At 48.6% G+C, this 15911-nt stretch overlaps 1 protein-coding gene across 3 annotated transcripts in view; it reads left to right on the forward strand.

Annotated features, from left to right (window-relative positions):
* Positions 1-11234: 11234 nt before the first annotated feature.
* The window catches only part of ARMC9 (armadillo repeat containing 9), a 71210-nt gene continuing 66533 nt past the window's right edge, over positions 11235-15911 (forward strand). The window contains exons 1-5 of one of the 3 annotated variants that reach the window (XM_054206894.1): positions 11235-11405; positions 11765-11852; positions 13555-13680; positions 14254-14424; positions 15445-15600. In XM_054206894.1, the coding sequence (XP_054062869.1) occupies positions 11802-11852; positions 13555-13680; positions 14254-14424; positions 15445-15600 (504 nt within the window). In that variant the 5' untranslated portion in view covers positions 11235-11405; positions 11765-11801. The other 2 variants (XM_054206892.1, XM_054206893.1) reach the window with 2 other exon arrangements.

Below are 15911 nucleotides of genomic sequence, written 5' to 3' on the forward strand. Positions count from 1 at the left end.
AAAAGAAGGAAACGTAACAACCTTCTTTTTTGCTCACCCCAAATGTTAAAAACTAGACCCAAGTTGTGCATCTTCCTCCAGCAAAGCTTGACTGACCCTGCTCCTCTGTAGAGTTGTTGGGTTTTGTTTGTTGGGATTTGTGTTGGGATTTCTGCTTTCTCTAGCGCTCGTTTAGGCTGAGTGAGGTCACCAACTCCAGCCTGGCCCTGCCATAGCACTGTTGCTACAGGGAGGGCCGGTCTCTCCTTGCTGGCAGCTGCCCAGATGAGGTCTGCTTCCAAATTACCTCTGTAATACTGACCTTGTGTTGATCTTCACCCGTGCTCATCCTGGTATTCGTGTGACGGTGTGGGGCTGACAGAAGGGCTCTAGGTGTTAGTGATGGGGAGATGGGGCATGTTTCTCTTTGTTTTACAGAATCCCCTTTTTTTTCTGTGTGCTTTCACTGCTTTCACCAAATATGAGCGTAATAGCTGATGTGAGCAGGCAGCTAGAAATGCATTACAGGCCTAGATGGGGTGAATCCAGACATACAAGTTGTTACACTGATGTGCATCGTTAGCCAAGGCGGGATTTACAGTCAGGGGTATGGAATGAGCAGTGGTCAGAAGGAAAGAATGCGGCTCGACCGTTCACTGTCGGCTGCCGGCCCTTCACCTGTTGGGCTGTAACCCAATTCAAAGGGTGCACCACCGGTGAGCCAGAGACTGCGGCCCTGGTCAGCTGTAAGCCAAATGCTGGGGGAAGCTCCGTCATTTGAAACAGAATGAGGTTTTTATTGTACGTATGTTGGAAAAGTTTTGCTCCATGCGAACATACCACAAGCTCATGTGCATCAGTAATAATGGAAGACAAATCTTGCATGTAGTGCCTGGGAGCTTTTCCAGCAGATGGTTTATTTTGGTGAACGTTACTATAGCAATAGAATAGTCTGCCTTTGTTCTCTACAAAGCTTAAGCTACACAGAGCAGAGGTATGGGACAAAACGCCAATTTTTGAGTCCTGGGCTTCAGTCCCTGAAGTTGAAATGCTGTCTCAGTAAGGGTGCTGGTCGGAGCTCACAGTTCTCAGCATGATCCAGATCCGTTCTCCTGTGAAGCAGAGTCAAGAATGAACCTGAAATGGCTACAGGCAATGCTACTGTCAGTAAAACTGGAAACAAAGAGGGAATCACTGCTCCAGTCCCTTGGTCATTCGAAGTGAGACCTGGTATTGTGGTGCAAGAAACAGAAGCTGGACAAATGTGCGTTGTGTGAGTCTCTGGCGCTGGAATGCGAACCTGTATCCTGACTCCTCTGTGTTCTGCTGATGCCAGCCAGTGCGGTATGTGGTGTTTTTCAGGTAATTTGTTACTAACACCTTGTGTCATCTTACAAAATAACATGCTGAGGGGAGAACACTGTGTGTGGGGGGCGGGAAATCATTTCAGGTCATTCATCAACCTGCCACAGAGCCAGACATCGCTGGGAGGTTTCTGGAGTCCAAGTAGAAATGCTGGGAATAACAGGCTTAGACCCGAAGTCCTATATTGGTGCCTTGGCTGAGCTCTGAACAGTCTGCTTCTATTCACAGGACTTCGTGCCGAGCCTTTCATGCTATGACAGACGTTTCAGGGTAGCCAGTATATTTCTGGCACTTGCTACGGGTTTGGTTCTCAGTGTGGCTGTGTAAATCTGTACGTACAGCGCAGTTCCCACTGAGCCAATGTACTGCCTGGGGCACCGTCCGGGAGACTTGATTCTTGCACTAAATGATGGTTTTGTGCCTGTGAGACCACTCCTGCCTCCGGCAGTGATGTTTCCCAGAGCTCCCTTGGCACAAGCAAATGTTAAAAACCTCAGATAGCCCTGAACTGATTTCTGAGCTGCTACTCTGGGGCCACGTGGGTAAGGTTAAACTTGGGCAGTCAGATTTTTAGAGCTTTTGGTGGCTGTGGAAGAAAAGGGCCATGTGTGCCAGGCTGGGGACACCAGAAGGGACATCTGGGAATCGGCCTGTCCTCACTTCCGCTCGCTGTGTTTTGTCTCCAGTGTGTAAACGCAGGTAGGAACTCCACGGTTTAGATGGACACCGCAGAGAGAACACACACAGAAAAGCATCCACTGCCTTGGCTTTTCCCCTTGGCTGCTCCATGTTTTCCTGCTCGGGAGAATGTCCAGGCCGGGAGAGGATAGAGGAGCATCAACGGAGCTGGCTTATGGTAAAAGGGCAGAGCAACTGGATTAGCAGTGAGAAGGAAGAGAGGTGATGGCCACACCGCAAATCTGAGTTGCTGTGAGCTGAGGGGGGAGTGGGAAGGGGCAGCTCAGTGGGATGGCGCTCAAGGGAAGACACTGCTCCTCTGGGCTGAGCAAACATGAGGAGTGTTTTCTAGCAACTGCAAATCCACCATTGGCCAGAGGGCTGATGGTTGAGAAGTGGCTCCTCTCTTGGCAGGGATTTCAGCCTCTTTGCACCTCTCCCTGGAGAGGAGGCTGCGCACACAGTGAACGGCTCGTTGGTCGCTCATGCATTTGGTATCAGTAGGTGGGGTTTCCCTTTGGCAATTCCCCGGCTGAGCTCTGCAACCAAAGCCTGCTCCACCATGCAGCGCCCAGGTCCTTCCCAGCTTCCCCTGCAGTGGGCAGCCCCTCGGGTACCTGTGCTCAGGCCCCATAAGTTCCTAAAGAATAAACCTCTTCCACCCACACCACAGCCGGGGGGGGATGCCGGTGCCCTGCCTTAATGAGAAGTGCATCTAGCTCAGGCTGGTTTCGTTTGGTGGACACCACTTAACAGACTCCAGACAGCACATGGACAAGAGGTCCTCCCATGGGGCGTTTTTGAGAGTTTGTGGTATGAAACAATGTGTCCTGACCAGAATGATCCTGTACCTGTGAGATTTTTTTTTTTCTAACCTCTACATGTTTCTTCAGTTTACTGATAGGCAGCTGAGGATGCCACTCTGTGACCACCTGCGGTGTCACACGGTGCTTGGCTGAGGTGCTGAGCTTTGCTCAATTGACAGGCTGCCGCTTACGAAATTTGGAAATTGCCAACCAGTGACTTTGTAAAAAAAAAAAAAAAAACACACAAAGAGGCTGTAACAGCCCCAGAAGAGGTCAATTAGGAAGAGTCTAGAAATGTTCTGGAGATACAGCAGAAAACCTCTAGAAAAGCTAGGAAAACAAATCCAGAGAATGGCCAGGAAACCTCCAGAAATCTTCTGGAAAGGTGCTAGAAAACCTCCAGGCAGGCTCTGGAAAGCTTTCTGGGCTGGATCCTGCCCCCATGCTAAGGTGCCTGACCACATTCCCTGGGGACAGATGGGGCGGTCACTGTGGGACCATCTCAGTGCTGTGTTTGGGGAACTGAGACCACCGCTGGCTCTCTGATCTCCAGTTTGGAGAAGGCATGGTGGGAACCTGGAAACTTTTGCTACTGCTTTAAATAATGTCACTTAGCCACAGTAACTCCTAAGCCTTGATTTCTTAGGAAGTGGAGCTCTCCGGGGCCTGCCTGGGGATGCTGTGGAGAGACCCACCCCTGGGGTGGTTGCCAGGGGCTAATTGGACCTGGGTTTGCCGGAGGGAGAGGCCGAGGTGGCAGGAAGCGTGCTTCTGTCCCTCCTGAGTAATGGGCCTGGTCCCCCTTAACCCTGGTGAGAAATAAATAACTTCGAAAGCATGCCGCTTCTGACGCATCCCACAGTCCCTCACGGAGGCCCTGGACGTGTCCTCAGTCTCCCCTTTCCACTCGTTAACTCAGGTACAAGCCCCCTGCTTGGCACTGTGCTGGGGACAGAAGTGGGGATGGAGATGATGGAGGTAAAGCTCCCAGGGCAAGGGGTCCTCAAGGAGAAGGCCGACAGCCCCCCGGCACTGCTCCTCTGCCCCGGCGAGCACTCAGTTGGGTCTCGTCCTCCCACCTCTTACCGCCACAGCGGTGCCGCCCTCCCTATCTCTACCCTTCCTTCCAGGGCCAGGCAAAGCTCTTCCTCCTCGCTGTTCAACACGAAGGTTGGGCGCCACAGATAACGATGACGACGTTGACCATTTATCTCCCTGCATCCTGGAGGCTGGAGTGTCCCCCACCCTCGCCCCCGCCAGACCCCGGCCTGCCCCAGACTCTTCCCCTGCCTCCTGCTCCCCTCGGTGTTGGTGATGGGTTGGGTTTTCAGCCCAGCTCCGGGCACACCTTAACTCTGTGGCAGTGGCAGGATGGGGGAGATGGGGAGCACGGACATCGCAGGACCATGAAAGCTTGTGGTATTTGCTTGTAGCCTCTGATGAGACTAGTCTGAAGGCCTTCACCCAAGGGTGCTCATCTTTCCCAGGGTGGCTTCACAGGGGAGCAAGGCTCTTTGCTCCCTCAGTGAGGATAACTGGTTTTGACAGACGTGGTTCAATGTTTTCCTCCAGCACTGGTGGGATTGGGCTGGCCCACCCTCTGTGCCTTAGGAGGAGAAGCTGCCCCAGCCCCTGCCTTTGGGCTCCAGCTCAGGACAGGCTTGACTTGGCCTCTGAAATCCTGTTCTGTGTGGCCAAATAGTCCGGCTGGCAGCAGCCCAGGTCCAGAGTTTTGTTTTGAGGTCGCTGGTTCCTGCACAACTAAAGCTCTGCTCCGCAGAAGGACTGCTCCACAGTCCACAGAAGGACTGTGCAGGTACTCAGGTAAGCCATCGGTGTCTCTTCCAGAACATGGGGGAATCGACGTTACCCACATATTGCAGAGAGGTGACTTGAGGCAAATCCTATTCCTGCCCAAGTCCTTTGGAGACCAACTAATCAGAGGAGATCACGAACCCCAGACATCCCAACCCTATGGGACTGGCCTGGTGGACCTGCTGCCCCACACCTGCATGCATGTGTGTGTTTAAGCAACACATGCATCTCTTTTCTTCTTTTTATTTAAATTACGTTCGCAAAGCACGTACAGAAAACGGAGGGTGCAGAGTCTACAGTGTAAGGGTCCAAGTGGAGCAGGTCCCAGTGAGCAGGGCAGGGTGCACGGGGGGACACCCCGGGGCTCGCTGCCCACAGCCTTGGCGCACGGCTGGCTCTGGGGCTGGCCAAGGGCAAGGGCATTCATTTGGTGGCAACGCCATCCCTGGCCAAGGGTATAAATAGCTGCTCTGGTGACCCAGAGAAGAATTGCTGCACAGGCGAGGTTAATTGTCAGCAGAAATTATGGGGACATTGTTCCTCCAAAGATAACCTGCAAGGGATGAAGTGTGAAGCAATTTTTTCCCCTTCAGATTGAAGGAAAAAGACCTGAAATATCGGTGCGGTGTCATTGTTCTCAGCTTTAGGCCGGCTCTCCCATTTAATTGTTCTTCTCCATTCCTTGTCAATGAGAACCAAGATGGATTAACTTTTTGTTTCCCCACCATGTCCTCCCAGAGAAGAAGCTGAGATAGCTCCTGTAGGGCTGGGCAAACTCTCTGTTTGCTTTAACTTTACACAGAGATCTTTTTTATTTTTAGCTTAAGCATGAAATCTGGGGTTCAGGGATGAACAAGAAGCAGTTGAAAATAATTTGCTGGAAACATCTGCGTTAGACAGCAGAGTTCATGGGCTCATTCGTCGATGAAACCTGCTGCTTGCTCTTCTTGCAGACCTGGAGGTTTTGTAATTTGTCCCTGAAGGTTGGGCAAGTGGCCATTGGTCTGTGGTGTGGGACAGACGGCCACCAGTCTGTGTTGGTGTCAGCATCAAAGTTGTGCCCATTTTCCCAGACTGTTTTCTCCTTTCTTTTTTTTTTTTTTTTTTTGTAACAGAGCATCTCTAGCTCTTCCCTCCTCCCAAGCCCTGCCTTTTTTGGCTGGAAAGCCTTGCCATTACTGCAAGCAAAGCCCTCTCATGCATTAGTGTTCACCTTGGTTGGGGGCTTAATGACCCATGTCTTAGATGAGCACATGCCAGAAAGCCCAACAGGGGCCCCGAGCTGCTGTCATCCCCCACGGAGGTACCCCCACCCCCACAAACGCAGCCGGTCTGTCCCGGTTCTCACTTCTGTCCCTGTAGGGATCTGTGAAGGTGATCTCTGCCACGGCTGGAAAGGCACCATGGGCTGATGTACCGAGATGGAGGAGCAGAGAAAGCGCTGGAAGGCTCCCTCCTTCCTCCAGCCTGGGCTGAGCTTTGGCCAGCTCGCACCAGGGGGGTGGCAGCAGCAAGAAGGTTTTGCAGAGGTTGGAGAAAGCAGCGTCTCCTCTCCAGGTGGGCACTTGAGGGACATGGGGGGCTGACATTGCAAGGCAGTAGGTTGAGCCCTAGATGCTCCTGTCCTCGTCTGCAAAGTCCTGCTGAGACAAGAAAGCTCTGGCTCCTTCCACACTGGGCTGTAAGGGGCCTGGGAGCCTCCTTCACCATTTTGCAATGGAGTTGGAAGGAACTTCTCGGGGACCCACCAGCCAGTCCCTCCCCTGTCCCTGCTCTGTGCTGAGCAGGCCAAGAGGCTTCTGGATCTGAAGGAGAGCTGAGTTCACCCTGTCACCTCCTTCATGTATCCGGTGGCACAAAATCAAAGTCTCTGTTTGTGCCTCTCCTGGTCAGGGACTTTGGTTGCAGGAAATTACTGGAGAAGGGTCTGCATATAAATAGCCTGGCATGGGCCTGACCGCATCCTTCTGGGGAGAGGTGAAACTCGAGGCTCGGCAGCAGCTAAACAAGCCCCATCCAAGGGAGACAGAGCAGCTTTATGACAGCCTGATGCCGGGGTAAGCAGAGAGGTTTTGCAATTCCATTGCCTAGGTTTTCCTTGCAGAGGGCCCTGGGAAAGCGTTGCTGTGTAATTTGGTATGTGAGCAGCGTCTCAGCTGCTGGGCAAGTGCCCTGCCTGAGTGCAGGACGTTGGTCCAAGCAAACCCCTCTGCCCTCCAGCCACTCCCAGTAGGAGCCAGTCCGTGCTCCAACCCAACCAACAATAACATGTCATCAACTGAAAACTCAAACGACTTCTTATTTATTTATGCTCCTTCAAAGTATTCATTGAAAATCCAAACCAAAATCTTTTTTGGCAACTAAAAGCTGAAGTTTGTCTCAGAAAGCAACAGGATATTTAAGCTTTGAAAAATGTTCCCCTCCTGCCTGCTTGCTTTTATTTTTAATGCAACCACTTGGAAAGGCTACTGCAAGAAGACATTTCCTGCAAAATCTTCCACTTGGGCGCAGAGAATAGCCTTCTGTTTCTTAATCAAGCAACAGGTTACGATCCAGCTCAGGACCCGACGCTGGCAGAGTCGGTGGCACTGCCACAGGAATGTTTAGCCCCTGTCAGAGGTGACAGTGACACCTGCCCCAAGAAAAACCTAAACTGTGGAGCTGGGGTGATGCCCCAGGCGATGACGAATGTCCTCCCTTGGACATGAAGGGCAGCAGAGTCCCGCTTTTCAGGTTTGAAGCACGAGCTTTGTGTTTTCATGACCTTACCCCAGGTGCCGGCCAGCAGGGTTGGGGGCGGTGTTCAGCCCTGGGCAGCACCTCCCTGAAAAGGTGTCTCTGCGCAAGCACCTTAGGAGTGTGGCAAAGCCTGCGTGAGGCCACGTGTGCACAGCAGCCTTGTCTGCCTGCTGGAAGGGGGCTTCTGCAAGAATGGGAGGAGAAAAAGAAGAGAAAATATGATCAAGCAAATCCCAGATCCCACACAGCCCTTCCCACCATCCTCCCCAGGGTACAACGTCAGTCCTGTTTGTCTGCTCAGAGGAGAAAGCCAGCTGGATGCACGTCATCCTGAAGACGGGAAAAGGAGAAAATCAGTATAATCCCTCTCTTTCCCCATGGGCAGTGCCTGATTGCCACCAAAGCAAAGCAGGAGAGAAGGAACACAGAGGACAGCACAGATACCTTTACAAAAAAGGAGGGCAACTGCAGCTGGTCTGCTCCAAAACCTTGGGACCACTCTCGAAGGGAGTCTTTTACTCCTTTAAAAAGTTAGAGGACAGGTGACTAACGGGAGGAGAAGGTCACAGCCCTGTCACCTTTGCAGCGAGCGGGTGATAAATGGCCAAGGGACCCAGTCCTTCCTCCAGCTGGGGACGGGCTAAATGCCTGATAGGCGCTAGCATGGTAAAACTCCACGCGAATATTTAAGGTTTGCTATTGTGGGATCTCAGTAGAAGTGTTTGCAACAGAAAGAGGAAACTTCTGGCTATAGACAAACTCTGGATATATGCAGAGTATTTGTTATACTATTTGTATTTAGTATAGAAGTTTCATGTATATAAATGTTATGCTTGTTTATATGCATAAAACTTCAGTATTTAGTATACAAATCACCAAACCCAGAAATCATACACCTACCTGACCACTCACCAGTGCTCGCAGTAACGACAAAGCCAGTCTGAATGCCAGTTGTCACATTCCTGGTGAGCAATGAGAACAGACCTTAATGGTTAGAACAGAAATTTCCCGTCGCTTCCTAGGAATTCCCTGGTGCTCTATAAAAATGTTCATGTGCTTTCTAGAAATTTCAGTGGGCTTTCTGTGGATTTTCTAGGAATCTCCCACAACTTTCTAGGCATTCAGACCTGACTCTAAGAATTTTTCCTTACTCTCTGGGAATTTTTTTATGCTTTCCAGGAATATCCTTGTTCTTTCTATGAGTCGCAGAGAGCTTTGTAGGGATTACAGGCTGGAATTCCAAGGTGCTTTCTGAACACTTTAATGCGCTTCCCAGGAATTGCAGCCAGCTTTCACAGCGCTTCTTGGCCTTTCCCTGTGATTTCTAGGCATTTTCAGGTGCTTTCTAGGAATCGCAGAGGCTTTTCTAGAAATACCCAAGTGTTTTCTAGAGATTGCAGAGCACTTCCTGGAAATTTCCCAGTACTTTCTAGCAATCCCCCATTGCTTTCTAGAAATCACAGGCTGCTTTCTAGGCACTGCTGATCGCTTTCTAAGACTTACAGCATGTTTCCAAGGAAAATCTTTGATCCAAAGTCCAGGCTGTCACCGTCTTCCAAGAAGCCATAGGGCTACAAACGTTTCTCTGCAGCACACAGCATCTGTTGTTTAAAATAAGTAGAAGGCGGCATACCTGTCTTTATCTTTGAACAGTGGTGCAGTGGCAACCTCTGGAAGCATAGCAGTCCTTTGAGCTGCTACTGTTTTGCCGTGTTCCAGATGTTTTTGCACCATCTGGAATTCCCAACACAAATAAATCCAGGGATACGGCAAAGCAGAGAGTATGTAGAGCGCTTGAGCGGGAAAGGATGTCCCCGTGACTGAAGCTGAGGTTTGCTATAGCGATGCACTTGCTCAAGGGAAGATGGCAAAGGCAGGTGTTGCACAAGGCGCCGGATGCTCATCTTCCTTTCCAGAACAAATGCTACCCACGGTGTTCACCAATTCCTTCATAAGGAAACCTCACACCTGATTTTAGCATTGCTAGATTATTCACCCTGGGGCTCTTCTGCCCACGTTCACTCGATGCATTCACTCTCTGCTCGCAACAGCCCCGGACAAGCAGCCAGTCTCCTCCACCTGGGTCCTTCTGGCTGGCAGCAGGACAGTGATACGTACAACCTCACCGACTCTGTCCCAGGCTTGTGTTGTCTTCCAACAACATATGGCAGTGCGTCACGATGCAAACCACAATGCCCTGCAGACTTTTCTGCGATGCGCTGAGAGCGGTGGGGTCTTCGCTGGGGTTTCAGGAATCTGCTCTTCTGTCCCTTTGCTCTCAGCGCAGGGGGAAGAATGGGACCTGAAGAAAACTGATGAGGGCTTTCCTGATTTCCTGGAGAAGTTCCTTCTCTAGCAGGATTTCTTTAACTGAGAACATCTCCCAAGCACGCTGAGTTGGGGAATTAGATGTTTTCAAGGGCCTCTGGCACAGACGGAGGTGATGGATGAAGTGACCTGTTCCTGGCACCTTTTCATCCATCCCATGAAATGCAAGTAAGTAAAAACTGGGCAGTTTGGCACAACCCTGGCTCAAACATTGCTCTGTCCCTTATCAGGATAACCACAATTTGAAGAAGCAAGGCATGGGAAGGGGCATAATTTTCTCAAGGCTGCATCTGCCCTGCACAAGATACTTCACAATTTGCTTTCCTTTCCCAAAAAGCAGCAGTCTGTCTCAGTATTTTGTTCTCAAACACCAGCCCACTGCAGTCTGGCCATGGAGCAGTGGTGAAGCAATTCCCACGGGTTATGGATGGAGTACTAGTGCCTGCTCACCATCTGCCATAACTCTGCTTACCATCACCTCGCTCTTTCCAAACATTTCACCTACTAAGCTGATAATTTTAGATGTGGCGAGAATGTGTAAGGGTGATTTATTTATTTTTTTTCCTGTTCCTTAAATTTTTTTAAAATTGCGTAAGGAGAAGGTGGCCCTAAGATCATGAGCCAAGGGAAGGCTGTACCCTCAACTGCATTCATCCACGCTGGTGTTGGAAAGTTACTGTTTGGCTGGGAAATGGTCTCGGTGGAGAAGAGTGCCTCTGAGCTGGCTGGTGAGATCAGCTTTTGGGTTTTGTGAGGGTATTAAGGGTCAAAATCTGTGCAGGGGGGGCAGATGCAAAGCTCTGTATTCAGTTTCTGCTGCCCGCTTTAGGAGCCTTTTAAAGGAAGGGAGATGGTGCCGTGCTGCGTCTGGTTGTGGGACAGGCGGAGGACATGGTTGTTCTTAGGTATTCATGGTGTAAACCAAAGCTGCTCGGGGTGAGGCCGAAAGACCGGGTGTATCACTGGTGATACGATGTCATTTTACTGTGCTTAGCTAGAAAACTTGGTGTCAGTGGCAAGAGGTCCATTAACACCACTGATAATTAAAAACAGGACAAAGCCTCGACACGGGGCTTGGCCAATCCTCCTGTTTGTTTTGCTCAGGCTTCCGTGAGGTAAGGCACAACCCACGGGACCAGCCTCAGCGCCCCTTGGCATCCCCTACCCCGGCGGTGTCGGGGCTGTCACTCAGGCTCGTCGCACAGTGCTCAGTCTTGGCATGACCCTGCCTGGTTCTGCCCAACATCTTTTTCAGCGGAACCGTCCGAGCTGTGAGGTAAGCGGCGCAGGCGGCCTCGGCCAAGGGCTGTTTTAACCAGAGCCGGAGTAACTCCCAGTGCTTCCATTCCCTCAGGGAGCGCAGTGCTCGGAGGCGGGTGCGGCGGGGGGAAATACTGCGGGATCAGTGTTCAGCTGCAATTAAGAAATCATGTACTTGGGCATCCGAAAGCGACCGGCCGACGGACAGCCGCCTTCTCCACCGCGACCAGCGGGGGGCTGCAGGTTCACCCCCGCCCGCCAGGGGGCGCTACCCGCCGACACGGTGGCGCATCCTCCCCCGTCACGTGACGCGCCCTTCCCGACCTGGGATTGGCTGAAAGGGATCATGTGCGGCGGGAGGCGGTGGGGCGTGGAGGGGAGTGAGGCCGCGGTTGCCAAGGCGACAGGAGCCGGCGGCGCGGGGCGCTGGGGCAGGTAGGCCGCGCCGGTGCCGGCGGCACTCGGGGTTTGCTCGCTTCTCCCCCATCTTTCCAGTGGTTGGCTCAGGAGCCGGCAGAGCCGCGTGTTCTCGGCCCTGAGGGGGTGGCCGCAGCACCTCGGCCCGGGGGGGAGCCGCTGTGTGAGGAACCGGTGTGACCGCCGCCGCGTCCTGACGAGATAAGCGGGTCGGGTCGGCGAGGACCGGCTTCGGAACTTCTTTGGAGGCGCCTTACGGGGGGATGTCTTGCTCACGCGGTTTCTTGGGTGATGAGATGGCTGATGGGCTGTGGGTGGCTGGGCTGTGTGAACCGCTGTGCTGTCTGCTGACTCCCCCCTCCTTTACGATTTTCTAGGTTTATCAATGATGAGATGTAGCAGCAACATTTAGCGATGGGTGACGTTCTAGCTTACGAAGCTGAGTTACTCGGACTAGTGAGAGAGGTTGGTTTTCTCTCATTTTTCTGTTCTTTTTCTTTTTGGTTGAAATGAACAAGGCAAAATTTCATAATACTTGTATTCAGAGCCAGACATTGTAACTGTCGTCTAAATTCTGGAGTTATTTGGCTGGCTAAGTGTTTGTTACACCCTGAAGTCATATTGACTCCTGTCATGCTCTGTAAATTCGAAGGGCTCAGTGTCTGTTAAATGCCAGCAGTCAAACATCAAATCAATCTAGAATTATTTATTGTTCATTGTTAATGAGGCTTTCGTTAAAGAAACAGTTAAGTTGATTAGATCCACAGACAACTTTGGGGCTCAGGAACAACCTGTAATAACGGTGAGATCTTTAAAACATTGCTTAGCTGCCACCTCATTCTATATGTGTAAAAAATCGCAGAGGCATATAAAAACCCTAGAGCTGACAAAGCCCAGGCTGAAGTCCTGAGACTACTGATCTCCATGGTTTAATGCCTAAGCAGGATTTTCCAGCTAGGCACTCTTCTACCCATATTGCCCATAAGAGGTAATCGGAAGGTGTTCTAAAGTGTGAAACGGTCCTGTGAGAAACAAACTTTCATGGGTGGGTGCCTCTCTGGTAATCTGTGCTTCAGCTTTGCGGATAAATTGGCTAAAATGGGATTTATGCTTTGGAACAAGTACACAGTCCGTGATCTCTGCTGTTTGTTACTGCCTCATTCCTTTGATTGACACTGTGTTGGTTGCCTAGTTTGGGGCCCTCAGTGAACACCAAACCAACAACCTGACCCCCCTGCCCCGCCTTGTCTACTTTTGTGACCCAACCTACTGCAGGGTTCTGCAGATGCCAGTGATCGGAAGCAGCAATCAGCCGTCACTGTGCCCAGCTTTCACCAGGCTCTCTGTTGAAAGCCTGGACAGTTGCTTCCTGCCTCAAGAGTCTACCAAGTAGTAGACTCATACACAACTTAAATCTTTTTGGGTATGTCAGAAACCAAATCTATAAAAGAGTTTTAAGTACTTAATCATTACTATAATATTATTTATGTTAACAGTGAAGAAAGTAAATAATTCTTGTTCTCTGTGGCAATATTGGGGATCCAGATCAAGTTTGCAAAATGAAATGTGATGTTTTGTCTTGGCAACCAATAACTAAGACTCCTGAGATGAAGGGAGGAGGAGAAAGTTGTGTGTAATATAGTTACTGTACAGTGCGGGAGGAAGAGGCAGGGCTGTTTATCTCTTTCTCAGAAGAATAGTGCTTGATTAGCTGGTTATTAATTTGGCTTGCACAGCTTCAGGTGAGTGACCTGGCTTAGAATTCAAGCTCTCTGACTGTTGCTGTGGAGTCGCACTTAAGGCCTCTGAGACCATTATTTGCAAGGAAGTTATTTATTTGTTTCTTCAACCAAGGTATAGCATTAATGGATTTTAGTTCTTTTTTTTCTTTGATTAAATTAAATTATTGGCTAAACCAAGGGGCATTGTTCTTTCAGAGAGGATGTGCCCGGTTGTCAGTACTATCGTCTAGTATGCAGGAGGAAATCTAGTTGATGGTAGTTTCCTGCCACATGAAGTACCAGTTCTTGATTTGTTGCTGTGTAGTCTTTGGCATTTATGGACCCTGCTACAGGGAATCTTTAAAGGACTTTGGCAATGCATGGGTCACTCATTAAGTCATTAATAATCTAAAAAAATATTGCTCCTGCATGTTTTTGTCTTGTAGTATTTGGATTTTGCTGAATTTGAAGAAACGGTGAAAGTATTTACAAAAGAATGTAAAATAAAAGGGAAGCCACTACCTAAACCAGCAAGCGTTTCCTCAAGAGATTCAAAAGCTTTGCCTGTTCAGGTAATGCATCATTTACACTTACTTTGAGTAATACTAAAAATAGTTATAGGCCGCTAACTGCTGTGTCAATTTGTACGGCAATGAGATTATCTGAACTGTCTGATCAGATTCTTGGATTATTTGAAGAAGTCTGCTAGCAGTTGTCTTTCAGTACGAGAAACTTTAAGTTTGGTTGTTTGTGTGTTTCTTTTCAGAACTCCAGTCCTTTTGAACCTGAGACAGTAGTTTTGGTTCACACTATTTTAGGTTTTTAGCTCGCCATACTTTGATAAGACTGATTTTCACACGCCATAGGCATTTATTTTTCCCTTATTGTAAAGGTGGGTCCCCATATCGATGCTTGAAATTTTGGGCTTTACTTCTCGTATTGATGGTTGATTCAGTTTCTTGAAGATAATAAAGATAGGTGGAGAAAGAATATTTACGTGGTCATTGGATGATGGGAGACTTTGCATAAAACTTTGAATTCAAAGTGTTCAGATGGCACTTGAATTCTTCATTCACTAACCTACTGTTGAAGAAATGTAGCTCTTCTGTGTTTGGTTTTTCACTGAATGCTTTTCCGCTTTGCAGAAAGATCTGCTTACAGCATTTGAAAATGGTGAGCAGAAAGTTTTCTTCCAGCTCTGGGAAGAGCATATTTCGTCTTCAGTCAGGGACAATGAACCAATTGCTCAGAAGCTGGAGTTTTATCTTCACGTCCACTTTGCCACCTACCTCTTAAAACACTCTGTGGGAAAGCCGGTAAGTTTAGTTCACAGTTCAAACTTCAAATTGCTTTTGTTTGGTTTACTTCATTTATTTGTCTTTAGTGTGGATGTTTAGTAAGAAGAATTTGCAAAGTATGTATACAGTCTTTGGGCCACAGTCTGCGTTTTAGTTAAACCAGACCCCTTGTATTGTGAAGTACAGAGATGGGATTTGGAGGTTTCCTTATCTTGGAGCTCATGAAATATTTTAATTTGGAAAATACCAGCATGCTGATACTTTCACACCGCTGATGGTAGTCTACAGAAGATTCTTAAAACGTTTATTTTGCTTCTAGTTTGGACTGAAGCTGTGTCTTGAAATATAAACATTTCTGATAAAATTGGAAAGCTGAATCTTGGTCAGCTTAATATATCATATTGAAAACAGCAATTCCAAGCTGTCCTAAAATAAAATCTTTGCTAAGTGGGACTTTTATGATGAAGAGACATTTAAGTACCTTGGAGTCAGCCAGATCAGCCAGGGCTTAATAGCTCCTGCCTTGCACCTGTCAGCTGCTACGGGAGCATTTGGATGCCTTCATTGTGCTTTCCAGCCTCTAAGAAGCTTTTGGTCTGTTCCATGTGCCAGCTCCTCTTCCCCCCTTCCTGGTGCTGTGTGAGTGGATTTTATGGTTCTGCACTTATCACTGAAATAAAGCATGTCTAAAGTAGGTTTTTCCTCTCTGCCCTGAGTGTGGAAATGGCACTCTGCTTTAGAAATCTAGCTTGAAGTGGGCAGGAATAATTTACATTCAAAAAGCAATTGTCCCTCTCTTCTTTTGTTGGACCTGGACGACACAAATAACAACATTGGTTTAAACTTTCTGTTTTGAGCGGTGAAAACAAGATATAATGCTCTCTAGTTAAATAAATGTTGCTTTTTAGATAACAAATATTCTGGGATTTCAAACTTGATATTAGGTCTCTTGTATTTAGGTCTCTGCTTATATTTGCCAGTTTTACATTACATTCAAAGTGGTACTTTTCTAAATAAATATGCTGCTTTATTTCCTAGAACAAAGCTGAACTTGAGGAAAGAATTTCTCATTTTAAGGCATACCTGGAAACAAAAGGAGCTGCGCTGAGCCAGACTACAGAGTTTCTTCCCTTTTACGCTTTGCCTTTTGTCCCGAACCCCATGGTACATCCTTCATTTAAAGAACTTTTCCAGGTAAGTATCTGTTTTGCAGAGATGGTATTTATGATGATTTTTCTCATAGAGTGATAAATATTGAATGGTGCTTAGTTTGGTAATCACTCTTATTGTTTCCTTTAACAGAAACTGTGCAATCATAAAAGAACATGTATTTAATGGAGGAAGGGTTGTGAGAGTGCTATCAATAACAGAGTACCGTCTTAAATATATTTTATATTTACTTGAGTCCTAAATGGTACGCTGGCTTTGTGTTATAAATAAAAATTGCTACTTCTCCTTCCTTTCCACACAACCCTGAAATATACATGCTTCTGGGAATTGCTATG

Source organism: Rissa tridactyla, chromosome 6 (genome assembly GCF_028500815.1).
Source record: "Rissa tridactyla isolate bRisTri1 chromosome 6, bRisTri1.patW.cur.20221130, whole genome shotgun sequence".
Classification (NCBI taxonomy): domain Eukaryota; kingdom Metazoa; phylum Chordata; class Aves; order Charadriiformes; family Laridae; genus Rissa; species Rissa tridactyla.